This window comes from Orbicella franksi, chromosome 8, assembly GCF_964199315.1.
Source record: "Orbicella franksi chromosome 8, jaOrbFran1.1, whole genome shotgun sequence".
Lineage (NCBI taxonomy): Eukaryota > Metazoa > Cnidaria > Anthozoa > Scleractinia > Merulinidae > Orbicella > Orbicella franksi.
In genome coordinates, this window is record NC_138152.1 from 9,657,746 (window position 1) to 9,674,069 (window position 16,324).

Below are 16,324 nucleotides of genomic sequence, written 5' to 3' on the forward strand. Positions count from 1 at the left end.
AAGAGAGCGACATGGCCGCTTGCATCTAACAGTTAATTTTTTATGTAGGGTACAAGAAACATATTAAGCAAGTCTCGATATTTTTCTCTCCATATGACACTTTCAGAAGCTGGCATAAGTATGGCCATCACGGTGCTTCTGATGTCTCAGATGTTTTATAAACTGGACGCTCAGCAGTGTATAATTCGAGGCGAATATTCCATCCGCGGCATGATGTTAAAAGGACATACCTACATCAAGGAGAAGACCGGAATCTGGCTCAATTGTTTAGACAAGTGCGATGATGACGTCAGATGTCAAAGCTTTAACTACGTCATCAGCCAAGGCATATGTGAGTTGAACAACCGCACCAAAGAAGCCAGACCTGAAGATTTTGTTCCAGACAGCGATCGCTTCTATATTAAACGATTCAGGAAAAGAGGTATTGTTCGTCTTTGAACAGTTCATCTCTATCTTTGTTTGAGAATAGTAATTGTGTCGTATACAGGCGTGCCCAGAATCTCATTGCATCCCGAGGACTACGAACAAAGCCCGCAGTTTTTCGTCAAGAGAGCTTAACAATAGTGGTGTTTAGTAATGACAGAAAAGCGCCAAGAAAAAAGCAATGTTTTTGACTTTTCTGTTTTTAGTTCCCCTTGGATCCGTTCCCGAGTTGCCAGCTGAGTCGTGTGCCGAGATCAGGGCGAGTGAAGGAGAAGATGCAGTCAGCGGTAATTACTGGTTCGATTCAATTAAACCTGGCGGGGTAGTCCTGGCTCGTTGTGACATGTCTAAACTAGGTAACTAGACGTTCGGGGTTTTACTTCGATTTATTATTTTCAAACCTCTTGTAATAAGCCTCATCTACGCGCTGTAAAATGCCTCAACTTTCAGGCTGTTTGTATGATTAGAGACTCTGTATTCTACCAAATAAGGCATATTTGCGATGCGTCCAACCTCGGGGCTAAATCAATTTTTTTACGAACTTTTACATTTAAGTTATTTTACCTTTCTATTAATGTAATCTAACCAGCACTGTCAGTTTTAATAAACTCTTCCGGCAATAAACGTCCCCATAGCGAAAATAACGTTCAAGACATGGACATAGACTGTTTAATCTATGAGATGCTCTTCATAAAGAAGAAGCCTAGCTTTAAAACCCAATCAGGCTCCATCCGCGCAAAACTATTTGTTTAGAGTTAAAACAGCAATAGCATTTATGAAGGTCATGAAGCCGAGAGCTACAAAGATGGGTTTCAGGTCTGCTATATTCTCTCGACTAATAATTAACAGTCAAACAGGATTTATCTTCCCCGTGCAACTGACAGCGGGTGCTCAGAACCAGAGGATTCTCACCCAGCAAGAAGTTGTGTGTGGAACAGAGATATTTCAAGGAGCAGCATTCCCTGACTGGATTTTGATAATGATGGATATCGGATAAAGATGTTTTGTTTTTCTTTGTAACAAGCAAAACTCTCTGAAAGTTAGTTAGTTAGTGATCTCTTTTGCCTATTTGCTCCGGGCCGGGCTCCGTCAAATATATCAGCAGAAGCTATTGCAGTTTAATCCTTTCAATCTTTTCTTCTAAAACAGATATCGATGACTGTGCAAGTCATCCCTGTAAGAACAACGGGACCTGTACAGACCGAGTCAACGGATTCAACTGCAGCTGTGCACCAGGATTTAATGGCACACAATGTGAAACAGGTAACTATAGCCAGAACTAGTTAATTTTCTTTCAAATTCTACGGGCTTTAATCTCTTTCTAAGTTGTTTGCAACGTTGTATCTTTTAACTTCAAACATAGTTTTGTTATCGAGTTTTGTTGTTGGTTGTTGCAGGTTCTATCGAATGTGACCGTTATTAACTTTTTGCCTTATCACCTTGAAACAGATATCGATGATTGCGCAAGTCATCCCTGTAAGAACAACGGGACCTGTACAGACCGAGTCAACGGATTCAACTGCAGCTGTGCACCAGGATTTAATGGCACACAATGTGAAGCAGGTAACTATAACCAAAATTAGTTAATTTTCATTCAAATTCTACGAGTTTTAATCTCTCTCTAAGTTGTTTGCGCGCAGTGTTGTATCTTTTAACTTCAAGCATAGTTTTGTTATTGAGTTTTGTTGTTAGTTGTTGCAGGTTCTATCGAATGTGACCGTTATTAACTTTCTGCCTTATCACCTTGAAACAGATATCGATGATTGTGCAAGTCATCCCTGTAAGAACAACGGGACCTGTACAGACCGAGTGAACGGATTCAACTGCAGCTGCGCACCAGGATTTAATGGAACGCAATGTGAAACAGGTAATCGAAACAGATAACCTCACCAACCTTATCGTTCGTGTAAATAATAAAACAGCAAAGGTAACAAAGATTGGGAGCCGATCAAAAGATGTATTTGCTAGAAATTGACAGCCACTGGAAAAGGGAAAACAAAAAGAAAGTCGTCTTTGACTATTATTGCCACGAGGAAACCAAAAGATAAACCTTTTTTACCAGTTGCTGTGAAACTTTCATCTTATTTACCTCTTCCAGCAGAAATGTTTTAAATCCTTCTTTACAGCATATTTCCTTGTAAACGTTTGCCTGTGAGCGGACACACGACCCAAAGTTACACATGCTAAACACACTAGGGCGTGTAGTTCCATGGTCATAACCTCCAATCTGGTGAAGGGGGGATAGATGGGGAATTGACCGCATGGGTATGGCTTTGATTCAGGGCCGATTTTACACCTTTAGTGGGCAGGTGGAGGCGAAATGATGCGAAGAGTTAGTTACTTAGACGAGTGAACGAATTCAACTGCAGCTGCGCACTAGACTTAACTGGAACACTGTGATTGAGATAATCGCTGTAGATAACAGTAGGTAATACCACATGCAAGTAGCAGGGATGAAACGCCTACAATTGATGGGCAGATGGCAGTACTGTGTGGTTGATATCACTGAAAGTTTCCCGTTAGCCAGCCACACGATTACTCTAATAAAATGTATCTGCTATAGGTGTTTCTATATGCCGTGTAATCACTTAAGAAATGTGAAAACTTTGGAGTGGATTTTAGGCGCCAATTCTACTTATTTTCCTTCGTAACAAGGTTCTCTTGAGATTTTTCTGATACTTTTTTTCGCCTTTTTAATGCGTAAGTAGTTTACTTCCACCAGAATTCCCTTTTATGCTCGTAATGGGACACTTAACCACCCATTGTGACATTGAAATAGTAACACTCAGATCCCTTTGTTTTTAGACATCGACGAGTGCGCAGTACAGGACGACCCGTGTGTTGCTGTTGCCAACGCTGAGTGCAAAAATACGGATGGATCGTACAACTGCCGGTGCAAAGATGGATTTGTAAAGAACGGTGCTATTTGTGAAGGTGCAACACAGTTTTATCATTAGTAGGGATATCTTCTATTCTGTTTTAATTAGCTACAGTTAAAAACTTTATTTGTCGTTATGTAAGAACGGTTTGCCACATATAAGAATCTTATTTAACAAGTAGGCATGTATCAGGGGAAAAAAAAAATAACCCATATGAAGTTAGAATCCACTACATAGTTGGTTAAAGTATCCCACATGGTACGTATTCCTCCAGCGGTTTATCCAATGCCAGAGTAAACACACCTTAGTGGAGAAACACTGGCGCTGATTGCGATGTTCTCGCACTTAGAGCCGATATATATTATCGCATGAAGGACAAATTTATTCACCTATGGCTTGCATACAGGTTACCCAACAGCATTTGAACTGGAAATTTCAAATGTAAATATGAAGATTTTCTCGTATGAACAGACAAAAAGGTGGTAATTAATACCTATTGTAGAAGCTATATTTCGGTGGCGAGATCTTTTTACAACCGGCCTTGTTCCCAGGAAAAATGGAAACGAAGACCAAATCATATAGAAATATTTGTGTATGACCGGATGTAATAAAGTGATGTAAAATTGAACAAAATATATGAAGTGACTGTATTCAAACTACAAGTAACTCCAAACTACAGGTATCTACGGATCAGGGGAGAGTTATTTACGTATTATCCTGTTTGTTTTTTTTAGTTGACATATGTAAGAACTACCAAAATCTGACAGATGCTACAAGGAAATATGACTACGTAACACAAGACTACAAATGTGACCACACACTCAATGGCTGGTATCGCTTCCAAGGAGCTGCAGGCACAAAAATGGTGACCACATGTCCACCGATGGACCGTTGTGGTGCAGCCTATCCTGTCTGGTTGAGTGGTAGTCATCCTACAGTGGCTGAGGGTACAGTCCCAAGGAAAGTCTGCTTTCATAAGTTTGAGAACTGTTGCTACAACTGGTTTTCCATTGAATTAAAGAACTGCGGCTCCTATTATATCTACAAGTTATTTTACCCGGGGGATTGTCCTGTCCGATATTGCAGCACTGACTAATCCGGTCAGTCATAGCATGTGTATGTTTCAGTTAGCTTCAGTTGAATAGCAGTGGTAAGAGACTTAGATCATTGTTTCTCTTAGTGCCAAGCGGGATATTACTTCCCGACATGATTACCTCCAGTAAAACTTAACCATGGCCTGGTTGTTCAAAGCATGACCAAGCTAGGCCAAAATTAGTGTTACCCATTTATAAACTTCAGCCATTTTTTTGCTCTCAACTTTTGACGACGGCTTAAAAGCTCTAAGTCCTCTAAAAATAAGCAAAGAAAATACTTTACCCACGAAAGAAAACTTTAAACCTCCATCAACTCTTAAACCTGGATTACGAACAACCTGACCACTATAAACAAACAAAATGCACATCGAGTTTCAGGCGTTTCTCGGGAGAAGACTTGACGGCGTGACATAAGACGGCTGTTTTCTTTAGGCAGGACACTGTTACGCTGTACAGTGAGCTAGTAGATGAATAGCAATAATATCAATGCGAATAGCATTAGCAAAGTAACTCGCATTCTCTTAACAAAAGTAAAGGCTTTAAAGAAATTAGTTGCTCAAGTTGATTTGTTATAACTTTGTACAGTTTGTCTTTTAAAAGAACTTCTGAGAACTTTGTTTGGCCCTGCAGTAAAAATATTGAATCAAAGCAGGTTTATTCTTTTCGGTGATTTGAGCAATCCATTTGCTCTCGTTTATAGAGAAGGAAATAGAGTGTGATTACAAAAGCTTAAAATCTGATAATTTTTCAATATTCAGTCGTGTATATAATTTGTGAAAAGTGAGGGTTATTTAAAACTTTCATAACTTCCATTCCTCAAGACAAGAGACTTTAAAAAGAAATTTGATATGAAAGCCAGAGTAACAATTTTTCTTGATTGCGCGGAACAACCATTACTGTGTCTTATCTTAAAAACTGCCCTTTCTATCGGTTTAGCACAATTTGTTTAAAAGTTATTAAACACTTTTTAACCAGTTTTGATTGAAATTATAAGCAGTCTACAATATACAATATATACGTTTTTAGCTCGTGTAGGGTAACTTTTGTGTTGTATGTTTGTTTATCTGTGTTTTTGTTCGATTTGGTTTCTGAAAAAATGTATCTAGTGTAATCGCCTGTAAGGAATGCCAAAAGTTCTTTAGTAAACATCTTCGACTATTGCCCAGACAACAGTCAAACTTAAAAATTTGCTGACATCCCAGACATTATACAAGCAATTTGCAATTGTATAAAATAGTAACTTGTCGTAAATTTGACTTAGTAGCACAGCCTAGTTTCTGTAGTATAAGCAGACCGAGAAGTTTTACAATTTTTTTTTTTAAATTACAACTTTTTGTTTCTTTTTAAATTTGGTTTACATTTTTTAAAATTAAAATTAAACACTAAACTAGTAGTAGACCTCTTCAGGTAGTTTTACAAACATACACTAAACACCTGCATTTAAGCCACACTAGCGGCTATTTCAAAGACACAAACCACTAAGGTTTTGTCGGATTTATGACAGGAAGCAGGTGACGTTGTGAAATATTTACACAAGGCGTGACAAAGGTTTTGGCTCACGGTTTTAGCCGCCGTGTTACCAATGAATGCGATAGCGTCCGGCGCTTGCACGTACGAGATGAAAATGCCAGCTGATATGGAATGACGGTGGTAGAACTCTCTAGGTACAATATGGCGGATTTTACAAAAGAAATTATCTTATCTCTGAAAGTTCCAAGGCTGCTGATTTCTGTTGCAGCATGTTGAGCTGGTAAATTGTGTGTACACAATGTAGATATTAAGAGGCCAACAAAAGAAATCTCTTCCAGACATTTTGCCTGTTTCCTCAATCTATCAAAAAAACTCTTCCTTTGGTAATCTAACGAAGAAACAATTCAGTTTGTAAGTCTCCTCTTTCTTTTAGCCCAACATCTGTCTCAAAATTCTTTTTGGTGTTTCAACTTTTCTGATCAGATTGATATGAAAATTTCAGTTTTTATCACATCGATTTACATTAAACTTTGTTTAATTCTTCTAGGATTTTGCCTTACGTCATTAGGACACTATTTCGCAATCTTAGTCTTCATATTTCTTAGTTAACTCCACTGTGGTAGACTCCGGCCAACGAAGTTATTTCCACAGACAAGCATCTTTCAGGGAATGATCAAATTCCTTACTTTAATTTTGTAAATATATTTAAGCTGTAGTGCTAACACGGTGTAAGGTATTTAAACAGACAATTGTCACTTATAGATATACGTCCAGTACCTTTGTTATTTGATTCTGCATATGTTAGTAATGAATATCAATACTCCTTTCTAACTTTTCTCATTTGCCATCTTAGTGCAGTACTAATTTAATTATGTTACGTACAATAGAACGTTTAGTAATGAGTTATCCAACATATTTTAATGTTCAACCCATAGAGAGGTTTTTAACTGATTGTGGTAAAACGACAACCAAGGTAATCACTCTGACCAATCAAAAAGGACACAGACATTCGACTGAAGCAATATTGAACTCGAATACGAACTCGAGAAAAGATGTGAGAGCGAGGCTTAGCTAGGATTGCTTGAGAATGTGACGCTAGGCTTTTAAACCAATCACTAAGCGTAGCGAGGCAAAATCAAAGCAAATTAATGTGAATTACCTTGGGAATTTAGGGTAAAAACCTCTGTGTTAGTAACTTAAAGCATTCTCTCTGAATGCATGATATAGTTATAACCTGTCGGTATAAATATTGCTTTATTGTTTAAATGTGCCAGAAGTCTGGATGGAACGTAATGATCTTATCTCAAAAGGTGTTTCTATTGGGAAATCAAAACATGCTACTTAACCACGGTTCGTTTTAAACATTAACTTGCCGTCAGTGTTAAACGTATAAGAAATACGGCGAAGAATAACTTCTCTTCTTATAAATTTTTCCAGTCTGTTAATAACGACTGAAGAGCCTACTTGTAGAGATTTGGATGGAAATGAGGGTGGATAAACTCAGGATTGAATTGATTAAATTAGAAGTACAATCTCTAAACTCGATAGTTGAGACATTTGTTCCATCCAGACATAAATGCAATAAATCTGTAAATATATGTTTGTTTTAGAAAAACTCATGTACACGTTTCAGAATGTTAAACTAAATAAAATTACTTTAAATGTCATGGCTGTTAATCTTTTCAGATAGCTTTTATACTGTGAAAAGATGAAGGTAAACGGCCGACCTCGATCTTTTGGTACTGCCCGGTTCTCTCTGACAATGACACTTAATTTCTTTCATTGAATTCTTTATTATCCTTCACCAATTCTTTCTTTCTTTCTTTGCAATCATCTTTTTCACTTTTCACTTCTTCTTCACTATGTCCTTTCTCTTCACGGCAGTTTGCTTCTAATTCTTAATCGGTGAGCTTTGCATAAGCGCAAGTGCACATATCCTTGCTTTTGGATGCCAATTTCCCTTGTTAATGAGGCTTGCTAATCGAGCTTTGTGCCAGTCTGCTCTCAATTTTTCTAGTTCATTTAAGAGGAGTATTTGTTTTGTAATACACTTGTAAGCTTCCTCAGAATCACGTTTGATGATTTTACACCTTGTTTCTTCTTGGATTTTGTTTAGGCGCTCTTTCTTTCCCTTTTCAGCTTTTCTTTTCTTTCTTTGTTTTTTTTGTCTTCCGTTCTTTATTCCAGTCTTATTTAGCAAACCTTTGAATGCTCGGTCAAGACTTTGCTTTATGCTTAAAAACTTCTCTTATTTGTCACTGACATCTCCTTTCATTTGAGCAAGTTCCTCTTGCACTGCTTTAGTATACTGATATTGCTCACTGGCCCATAGCTTAAGTTTATTTCTGTTGAAAAGTGTCCCCAAATTAGATGGAATGTTAATTTTCTTCCTTTTTCAATTGGGACATAATTTTTTCGAATTTTTTAACACCTTTGGACACAATGCCTATATGATTAGGCCTTAGTTGTGTCGGGGACATTCTCATCAATTTAAAACAGGAGGCTTCATTTGTTTCAGAAATAAAGAACACTCAAGTCATGCTTGACCTTTTCATAATATTTTTGGGTTTGAAATCTTCTTTTCCTTTCCTTGTAAAGTTATCCAGCAAATAGGGTTGTGCATAGACTACGAGTAGTCCCTCTTTCGCTTAGTCCGTCGTGCGTGACGCGGAAGAAAACCGCGAGAAAAAATATGGCCGCGCGAAAGGAGGGACTACCGCTTAAGCCCAAGAGTTTGAATTATGCGTTGCTCTCACAACGCAAAAATATGATTGGCTTATGTTACGAACGTTGACAACGCTGACAACATTCGAGATACGTGTGACGTCTTGCGGGAATGTTTTGGAACTGGAGCGAATCGAAGTGGTACCAGAGCAAATCGAAGTGCTGGAATCGCGCTTCGCAAGCCGTGATGTTCTTGCGAATCTGCCAACAGGCTTTGGAAAGATTCAAATTTATCCAGTGTTTTGTTTGGCAAAGCTTCCCGCCTACAACCCGACTGCTAGCGTGTTAGTGATTTCGCCGCTCAGCAGCATCGTCCAAGTCAGCGAATATAAATTCACTGAGCTTGGCCTTTCTGCCGTCCATTTGAAAGATTTAACCGGACTTTCACTTGAAACCGGACATTCACCTGAAACTTTCCGCTGCTATCGGCAAACATTTCACCGCAGTTGGATGATCTCCTATGTCAAACACATAATGTAAATTCTTGGTTGAAACTCTGCATTTGGAATTTTCGCAATAACTTTTATATTTACACTTAGAGACGCAGCGAAAATCGTTACAAGATGCCTCATTCGCCGTCTTCTTTTTAAAACGTCTTTGGCAGTTTCGCTGAAAAAACACTGAACGAAGATATACTTCTCACGGCATATGTTTTTGCCAGAGCAATTTTATTCAGGATATCTCCCGCGGTTATTGACAACAGGCGATAATAAGAGGACGTCAAGATGAGAAATCCTACACCGAAAAATCACTCGGCCGTGAAAGGGCAAACTCTTGGGCTTAGGCGGATTTCGCGCGGCCATTTTTTTTCTCGCGGTTTTCTTTCGCGTCACGCACGACGGACTAAGCGAAAGAGGGACTACTCGTAGTCTAGGTTGTGCATGTTTGTACATGTCGGGGAATATTTTGTTGCATTACTTGGGCCTTTCGTGCTTTAGGTCCTTATACAAGTACTTAAAATGGCCTTCGCTGTTACTCTCTGTTCCAGTTGACAATTTTGGTGATGAATTCCAAGGCAGCCGGCATGGAAGAAATAAAATATAAAGAAACATAAATATAGATAATGAAAGAAATATATAATGAGAACAGGCCTCACATTGTCATTCAATTTCTGCCATGCAAATTGTCCAGTCCAAAAATACTTTTTCAATGAAATAGCAAAGAATGGTGTTGTTAAAAGCATGTCAAAAGAAAATAATGCTAAAGAACCCGTAAGACCGGATGCAAACTTAAACAGATACATGACGTGAGAAATGCAAGCAGAGACAACAGGAAACGCAAGCAGAAACAACAGGAATGCTTCGAGGACTATGACTGGAACAGTCCTTGTCGCACTGGTAAAGTTGGGCAATTAAGCAATCAAGAGCTTGACAAGTATCCGTCAGTCATTTCAACCTTCAATTAAAGGGCAAGAAAAATGATAAGGTGCAACGAGTCACTGCACATGCCTTGATCAGAGGTACTTGATACCCATGTCTCTCTTCAGCGGCACGAAGTACTGCAAGATGATACCAGTGACGATGATATGGACAGCAGTTCTGATGCGGAAAGTGACAGCAGAGATGATATCGTCATTTCGCATCTTTGCAGCTCTGATTAATCGGAAAGCGAGAGTGATTCAAAAGGAAACCAACAGTGACAGAGTACCTGTTGTAGCACAGGTCTCTGGCCAAACCTGATCTGGGCGCAATATTGTGAGGTCGTTCTCTCACTGTCGTGACTTTTTTTGTATTAGTTGACCCATGTAAGTGGACTGTTTGGAAGTGTTCACCGGTATGCTCTATATGGCTAAAAGAAATACATAGTCCCCCCCCCCCCCACAACTCCTATGCCTATTTATTTTAGTGACCCCCGCTTCATTTCTTAATTTTTTGATCATCCCCCCTCTTATTTTCCAGCCCCCCTCCCCCTTCCCTCAAGGCATAAATATTGAATGGTGCCTTATTGTTCAGTATACATACGAGCCTTGTCGAGGAGACAGACTTTTATCATTCAGTGCGTGGTTACTAAGGGTTATACTTTTAACTCGCAAATTATATATGTGGTCGTCTGTTGTTGGTTTGCCTGTAGATCAAGAGTGACATAACAACATGTAGTATACAGTCGAACCTCCGGTTGCGACCACCTCTCGTAAGCGACCACCTCTCCTCAGCGACCAGTTTTCCAAAATACCAAAAGTCAGATCACTAAATTTGGAACCTCCTGTAAGCGACCACCTCTCGTAAGCGACCGCGACCACTTTTAGAGCTGAAAGTTTGAAATTTTCTTTTGTTTTTGACCTCCAGTGAGTGACCACTAAGCAGGTTATAGAGCGAAAATTGGACAATAAGATGTTGTAACATCATCGCATTGCTGCGTAGTATAAGAGATGAAAATTTTCTCAACAGAAAGTACCGGTTTTTTTTTTCTCGAAATTGACTTTTCACATGACGTTTAAAACATGGGTAAGTCTCTGCAGTTACCATATGCTAATGAGGCAAAATTTTGACCGGAAAAATGGTGTGAGCTCTCGTAAGCGACCACCTCCCGTAAGGGTTGTGCCTAAATCCTACCGCTCAGAAGGACAACCGAGAAGTACTAGGACCGAGTTTCCGAGTCGAGCAGTTTTCGGAAATTGTCGGCTATTCCAATATGGCGGACTATACCAATCAGATAATATGCGAATTGCCAAAGGTAAAACTATGTTGATCAACAAGACAAGTACGTTTTTATTTGCCTGACATGTTAAGAATAATGCGTAGAGAGTAAAGCAGTGAATTTTTTGGCAAATGCTGTATATTTCTTTGGGTCTCTTCCCGTCTAGTTCGCAAACCGTAAATATGTACGCTAACACTGTAGACGTCTGTGACTTAGGCATGAGAGTTTTCAAATAGCGTAAATACGTCTTTCCTTGAGGACGAATTTTTTTATTGAGCTCTTGATTCGGTGGATCCCTGAATTCAAACTTCCTTTGCCTTGTCCCTCTGGCCGGTAGGATCTTGAAAATACTACCGGCCAGAGGGACAGCTTGTGTATAAGGTAATTGGACTTAAATTCATGCACAGTTTTATTTGTAGAGTAGCTTGATACATTGCTCTTTAGTTTTATACTACACTAAAATCACTCTACAGTATAGTATTTTCAGTGTTCTGTGATCTTGTCCCTCTGGCCGGTGGGATATTGAAAATACTACCGGCCAGAGAGACAGCTTGGGTATAAGGTAATTGGACTCAAGTCCATGCACAATTTTATCTGTAGAATAGTTTGATAGATTGTTCTTTAGTTTTATACTACACTAAAATCACTCTACAGTTAAATATTTTCAGTTTTCTGTGATCTTGTCCCTCTGGCCAGTAGGATCTTGACAATACTACCGGCCAGAGGGACAGCTTGTGTATGAGGTAATTGGACTTAAGTCCATGCACATTTTTATTTGTAGAATAGTTTGATACATTGCTCTTTAGTTTTATACTACACTAGAATCACTCTACAGTTAAATATTTTCAGTTTTCTGTGATCGTGTCCCTCTGGCTTGTAGGATCTTGAAAATACTACCGGCCAGAAGGACAGCTTGTGTATAAGGTAATTGGACTTAAGTCCATGCACATTTTTATTTGCAGAATAGCTCAATACATTGCTCATTAGTTTTATACTACACTAAAATCACTCTACAGTTAAATATTTTCAGTTTTCTGATCTTGTCCCTCTGGCCGATAGGATCTTGAAAATACTACCGGCGAGAGGGACAGCTTGTGTATAAGGTAATTGGACTTAAGTCCATGCACATTTTTATTTGCAGAATAGCTTGATACATTCGTCTTATTATTATTCCTTAAGTCATAAAGCAGGCTATAATATTGAGGAGTCACATTTACATAAAGGTTATCAGCTACTTGATTTTAATGCCCTAATAGAATTAATTTTGCATCACTTTAAGTGAAACAGAGTGTCAGGCAGTAGGACACATTTCATATATGTCCAGTGGGCACAAGTTGTAGAAATCAATATTTAATGAAACATATTTGTGCCTTTTATACTGTGGGTAAGTATAGAGGAATCTCTTCAAGAGAATTGTTAAACTTTAAGAGTTGGATACTGTTCCTTAGCATTGTAAGACTATCTGTTTATGGAATAAACAGAAATTTAAAAAGTAACAGAAATTGCCTTCTAGTGTCTTTTCTTTGTGAATGGTGTTTACTTTTAAACAAAATAGGTTTCAGGAAATCCTTTATTTAACCGAAACATACTGCTTAAAGGACACTGACCCGACATATTCACAAAGCCACTCTCATTGCAACATTTCTAGACTATTTCCCTGCTGTATATTAAGTAATCGTGCAAAGGATAAGTCACTTCTAAAATGAGACTTTCTAAATAACAAAGTATAACCCCAGTTACTCTGGGATAATCAGATTGAATAGTTTGCATATTTGTGCACCCATGAGTAAAATTGTGGAGGGGGGGGGGGGACAGGGGGGCGGGAGACCAGGAGAATAGGGGGCAGGAGAGGAGAGGGCGGGAAGTGGGAGTTCTTAAAAGGCGGGAAACATTTATGAAACATTAAAATACTTTCAAAAACAAGAACCCAAAATGTTTTTTGACTTACATTTAGCTTATTTTGAGACTTCTGGACTGAAAGAAAAATGAAAATTCACCCTGGGGCTGAAAAACTGAGGCCTACTTCCGGTAAAGCTAGAAAACCCTTTAACCATGTTTACATCATAGGTCATGAGATGGTTTCACTTAAGCTGTCAAAAGACATGAGTAAGAGAAGCAAGGCTGAAAACAAAGGAAAAAAGGAAAAGGAACACCGAAGGATTATGCAGTTAAATGACAAGTATGTGTTTTTAGTCTTCTTATTTACAGGGGAGAGGACCAAAACGGACAAGGGTAGGAGTTGGGAGATAAAGGTGTGGGAAGCGGGAGAACAGGGTCCGAGAAGTGGGAGGTTCTGAGCCCCTGTCCCCCCCTCCCCCCACTCCAAAAAAAATTGTTAAACAACAACTTAACTGAACCTGATTAAATGTTTTAAGTCAGAGCACAAAATAACTATATATAAATGGAACAAATCCAGCTACAGTTGCATTACATAGCTTATAGGGGTCCTTATGAAGTGGCTAACATAGTTAGTAATTTCCCACCCCCAGTAACTAGTCTCAGACAATGTAAATGACACATGACGAAATTGGCGCAAAATAAGCAGAAAATTCCCATGGTAGTGGTTATATCAAAGTCATGCTTCGACATTGAAAGACGGATTCTTCAAGTAGTTTACAAGATTCTTTGTCTTCCGATAAAGAAATATTTGTGTCCACGTTCAATGAAGTATGCAGGGTGATTTCTGAATATATTATTCGGAGAGTAGACAAATAGTTTGGTTCAAAAGGTCAGTGCACTATTTAAAAGATTATGAACTTGTCCTAGCATTTTTTTTCCCCTTCTAATTACCAGGGCTTGTTTAAGTGGATTAGTCACGTAATACTGATGCTGTATTGTACAGCGTCGCTAAATTGTGATGTATACTATTGCTGCTGAAGAAGTAAAGTTTTGGCCAGGTTTGCCACGTCTGATGACGGCTTTTCTTCCTTGGACAACAGCGACAAACAAGCTGGTCCTATGGCCAGTAGTATTTTCAAGATCCTACCATCTAGAGGACATAGAGGGACAAGATCACAGAAAACTAAAAATACTAACTGTAGAGTGATTCTAGTGTAGTATAAAACTAAAGAGCAATGTATCAAGCTATTCTACAAATAAAACTGTGCATGGACTTGAGTCCAATTACTTTATACACAAGCTGTCCCTCTGGCCGGTAGTATTTTCAAGATCCTACAAGCCAGAGGGACAAGATCACACTGAAATTGTTACTGTAGAGTGATTCTACTGTAGTATAAAACTAAAGAGCAATGTATCAAACTATTCTACACATAAAACTGTGCATGGACTTGAGTCCAATTACCTTATACACAAGCTGTTCCTCTGGCCGGTAGGATCTTGAAAATGCTACCGGCCAGAGGAACAAGATCACAGAACACTGAAAACGTTACTGTAGAGTGATTCTAGTGTAGTATAAAACTAAACAACAATGTACCAAGCTATTCTACAAAGAAACTGTGCGTGGATTTAAGTCCAATTACCTTATACACAAGCTGTCCCTCTGGCCGGTAGTATTTTCAAGATCCTACCGGCCAGAGGGACAAGGCAAAGGAAGTTTGAATTCAGGGATCCGCCGAACCAGGAGCTCAATAAAAAAATTCGTCCTCAAGCAAAGACGTATTTAAAAACTCTTGTGCCTAAGTCACAGACGTCTGCAGTGTTAGCTTACAAATTTACGGTTTACGAACTAGACGGGAAGAGACCCAAAGAAATATACAGCATTTGCCGAAATATTCACTGCTTTACTCTCTACACATAATTCTTAACATGTCAGGTAAATAAAAACGTACTTGTCTTGTTGATCAACATAGTTTTAGCACTGGCAGTTCGCATATTATGTGATTGGTATTGTCCGCCATATTGGAATAGCCGACAATTTCCGAAAACTGCTCGACTCGGAAACTCGCTCCTAGTACTCCTCGGTTGTCCTTCTGAGCGGTAGGATTTAGGCACAACCTCCCGTAAGCGACCGCCTAGGGTTGACATTTTGGGTGGTCGCTTACGGGAGGTTCGAGTGTAGAATTTTTTTTTTTTTTCTCGAAACTAAAACGTCTGCAAAATAATAAAGTTTGTCATATTTACATTGCAAGCGTAACTTGACGCCTGATAATATTGTTTCACGAGTATGGCAGAATTAGAAACGGGCAATATATTTACCAAAGGGAAAGCATAAATTTAAATTCAGTCGTTTGAATGGCTTTTAATTAATTAATTAATTAATTAATTAATTAATTATAACAATCGCACACACGAACGTCTGTAAAATATAATGTTCAACATCCTACCTTTTGTCAAAACGTTAACAAAACCGTCGAATTTATTAAGCTAACAGTCGAAGTCGCAATAACGTCCTGATATAGATATGTATTCAACATTCAGGCTAACTTTATCACGAACCAACTTGAACAAAAAACTTATTACGAGGAAAACAAAAAAAAATTAATGTTTCATTCGCAATAAAGTACCAAAACAAAGATAGAGAACATGGAAAATATCGTCGAATATCCAGGATTTTAACTGAGTGATTGTTAAAAACATGAGCTTGGAGCGTTTCTTTCATTGGAATAAAACATTCACTCCTAAACAAGCAGGAAGTCTTTATAGTAAGAACAGGAGGGGTCAGACTGCCATGAGCAGTAATTGCTCTGAATGACAGACCCAAAACACGCCATCTCTTGTTACGGTACTAGCAAATATATGAAAGTTCATATATTTGAACTGCGGAGAATGATATGAAGATATGATTGTTCATCGCAGTTATGCACTTAACTTAAGCAGTAGTGAGATTAAAGCCTGAAAAAACTTCAGGCCTGAACGGGATTCGAACCCATGACGATACCGGTGCAGTACAACGAAATTAATGTTAAAATTTTCAATAAAGTACAAAAATAAAGGTAGGGAACATGGAAAATGCCATGGAAATTCAAGAAATTGAAGGTTTTTTACTGAGTGATTGTTAAAAACATGAGTTTGGAACGTATATTTCATCCGAATAAAATATTCACTCGTAAACAAGCGCAAGAAAAATAAATAAATAAATAAATAAATCAAATAAACAAGCCTAAGAAGGAATTCCTTCCTGTAAGCTTAGTTGAGAAA

At 38.5% G+C, this 16,324-nt stretch overlaps 1 protein-coding gene and 1 long non-coding RNA gene across 2 annotated transcripts; both read left to right on the top strand.

Moving 5' to 3' along the window:
- Positions 1 to 93: 93 nt before the first annotated feature.
- Positions 94 to 4,398, top strand: LOC145495641 (uromodulin-like). The gene is made up of 4 exons (XM_081475265.1): positions 94 to 421; positions 630 to 779; positions 3,229 to 3,357; positions 4,037 to 4,398. Exons 1-4 carry the CDS (start codon positions 94 to 96, stop codon positions 4,396 to 4,398), a joined length of 969 nt encoding a protein of 322 aa, XP_081331391.1.
- Positions 4,399 to 11,125: 6,727 nt separating this feature from the next.
- Positions 11,126 to 14,001, top strand: LOC145495955 (uncharacterized). The gene is made up of 3 exons (XR_014050502.1): positions 11,126 to 11,290; positions 12,287 to 12,330; positions 13,295 to 14,001. It is a non-coding gene; the product is annotated as an uncharacterized LOC145495955 (long non-coding RNA).
- The last annotated feature ends 2,323 nt before the right edge of the window (positions 14,002 to 16,324 follow it).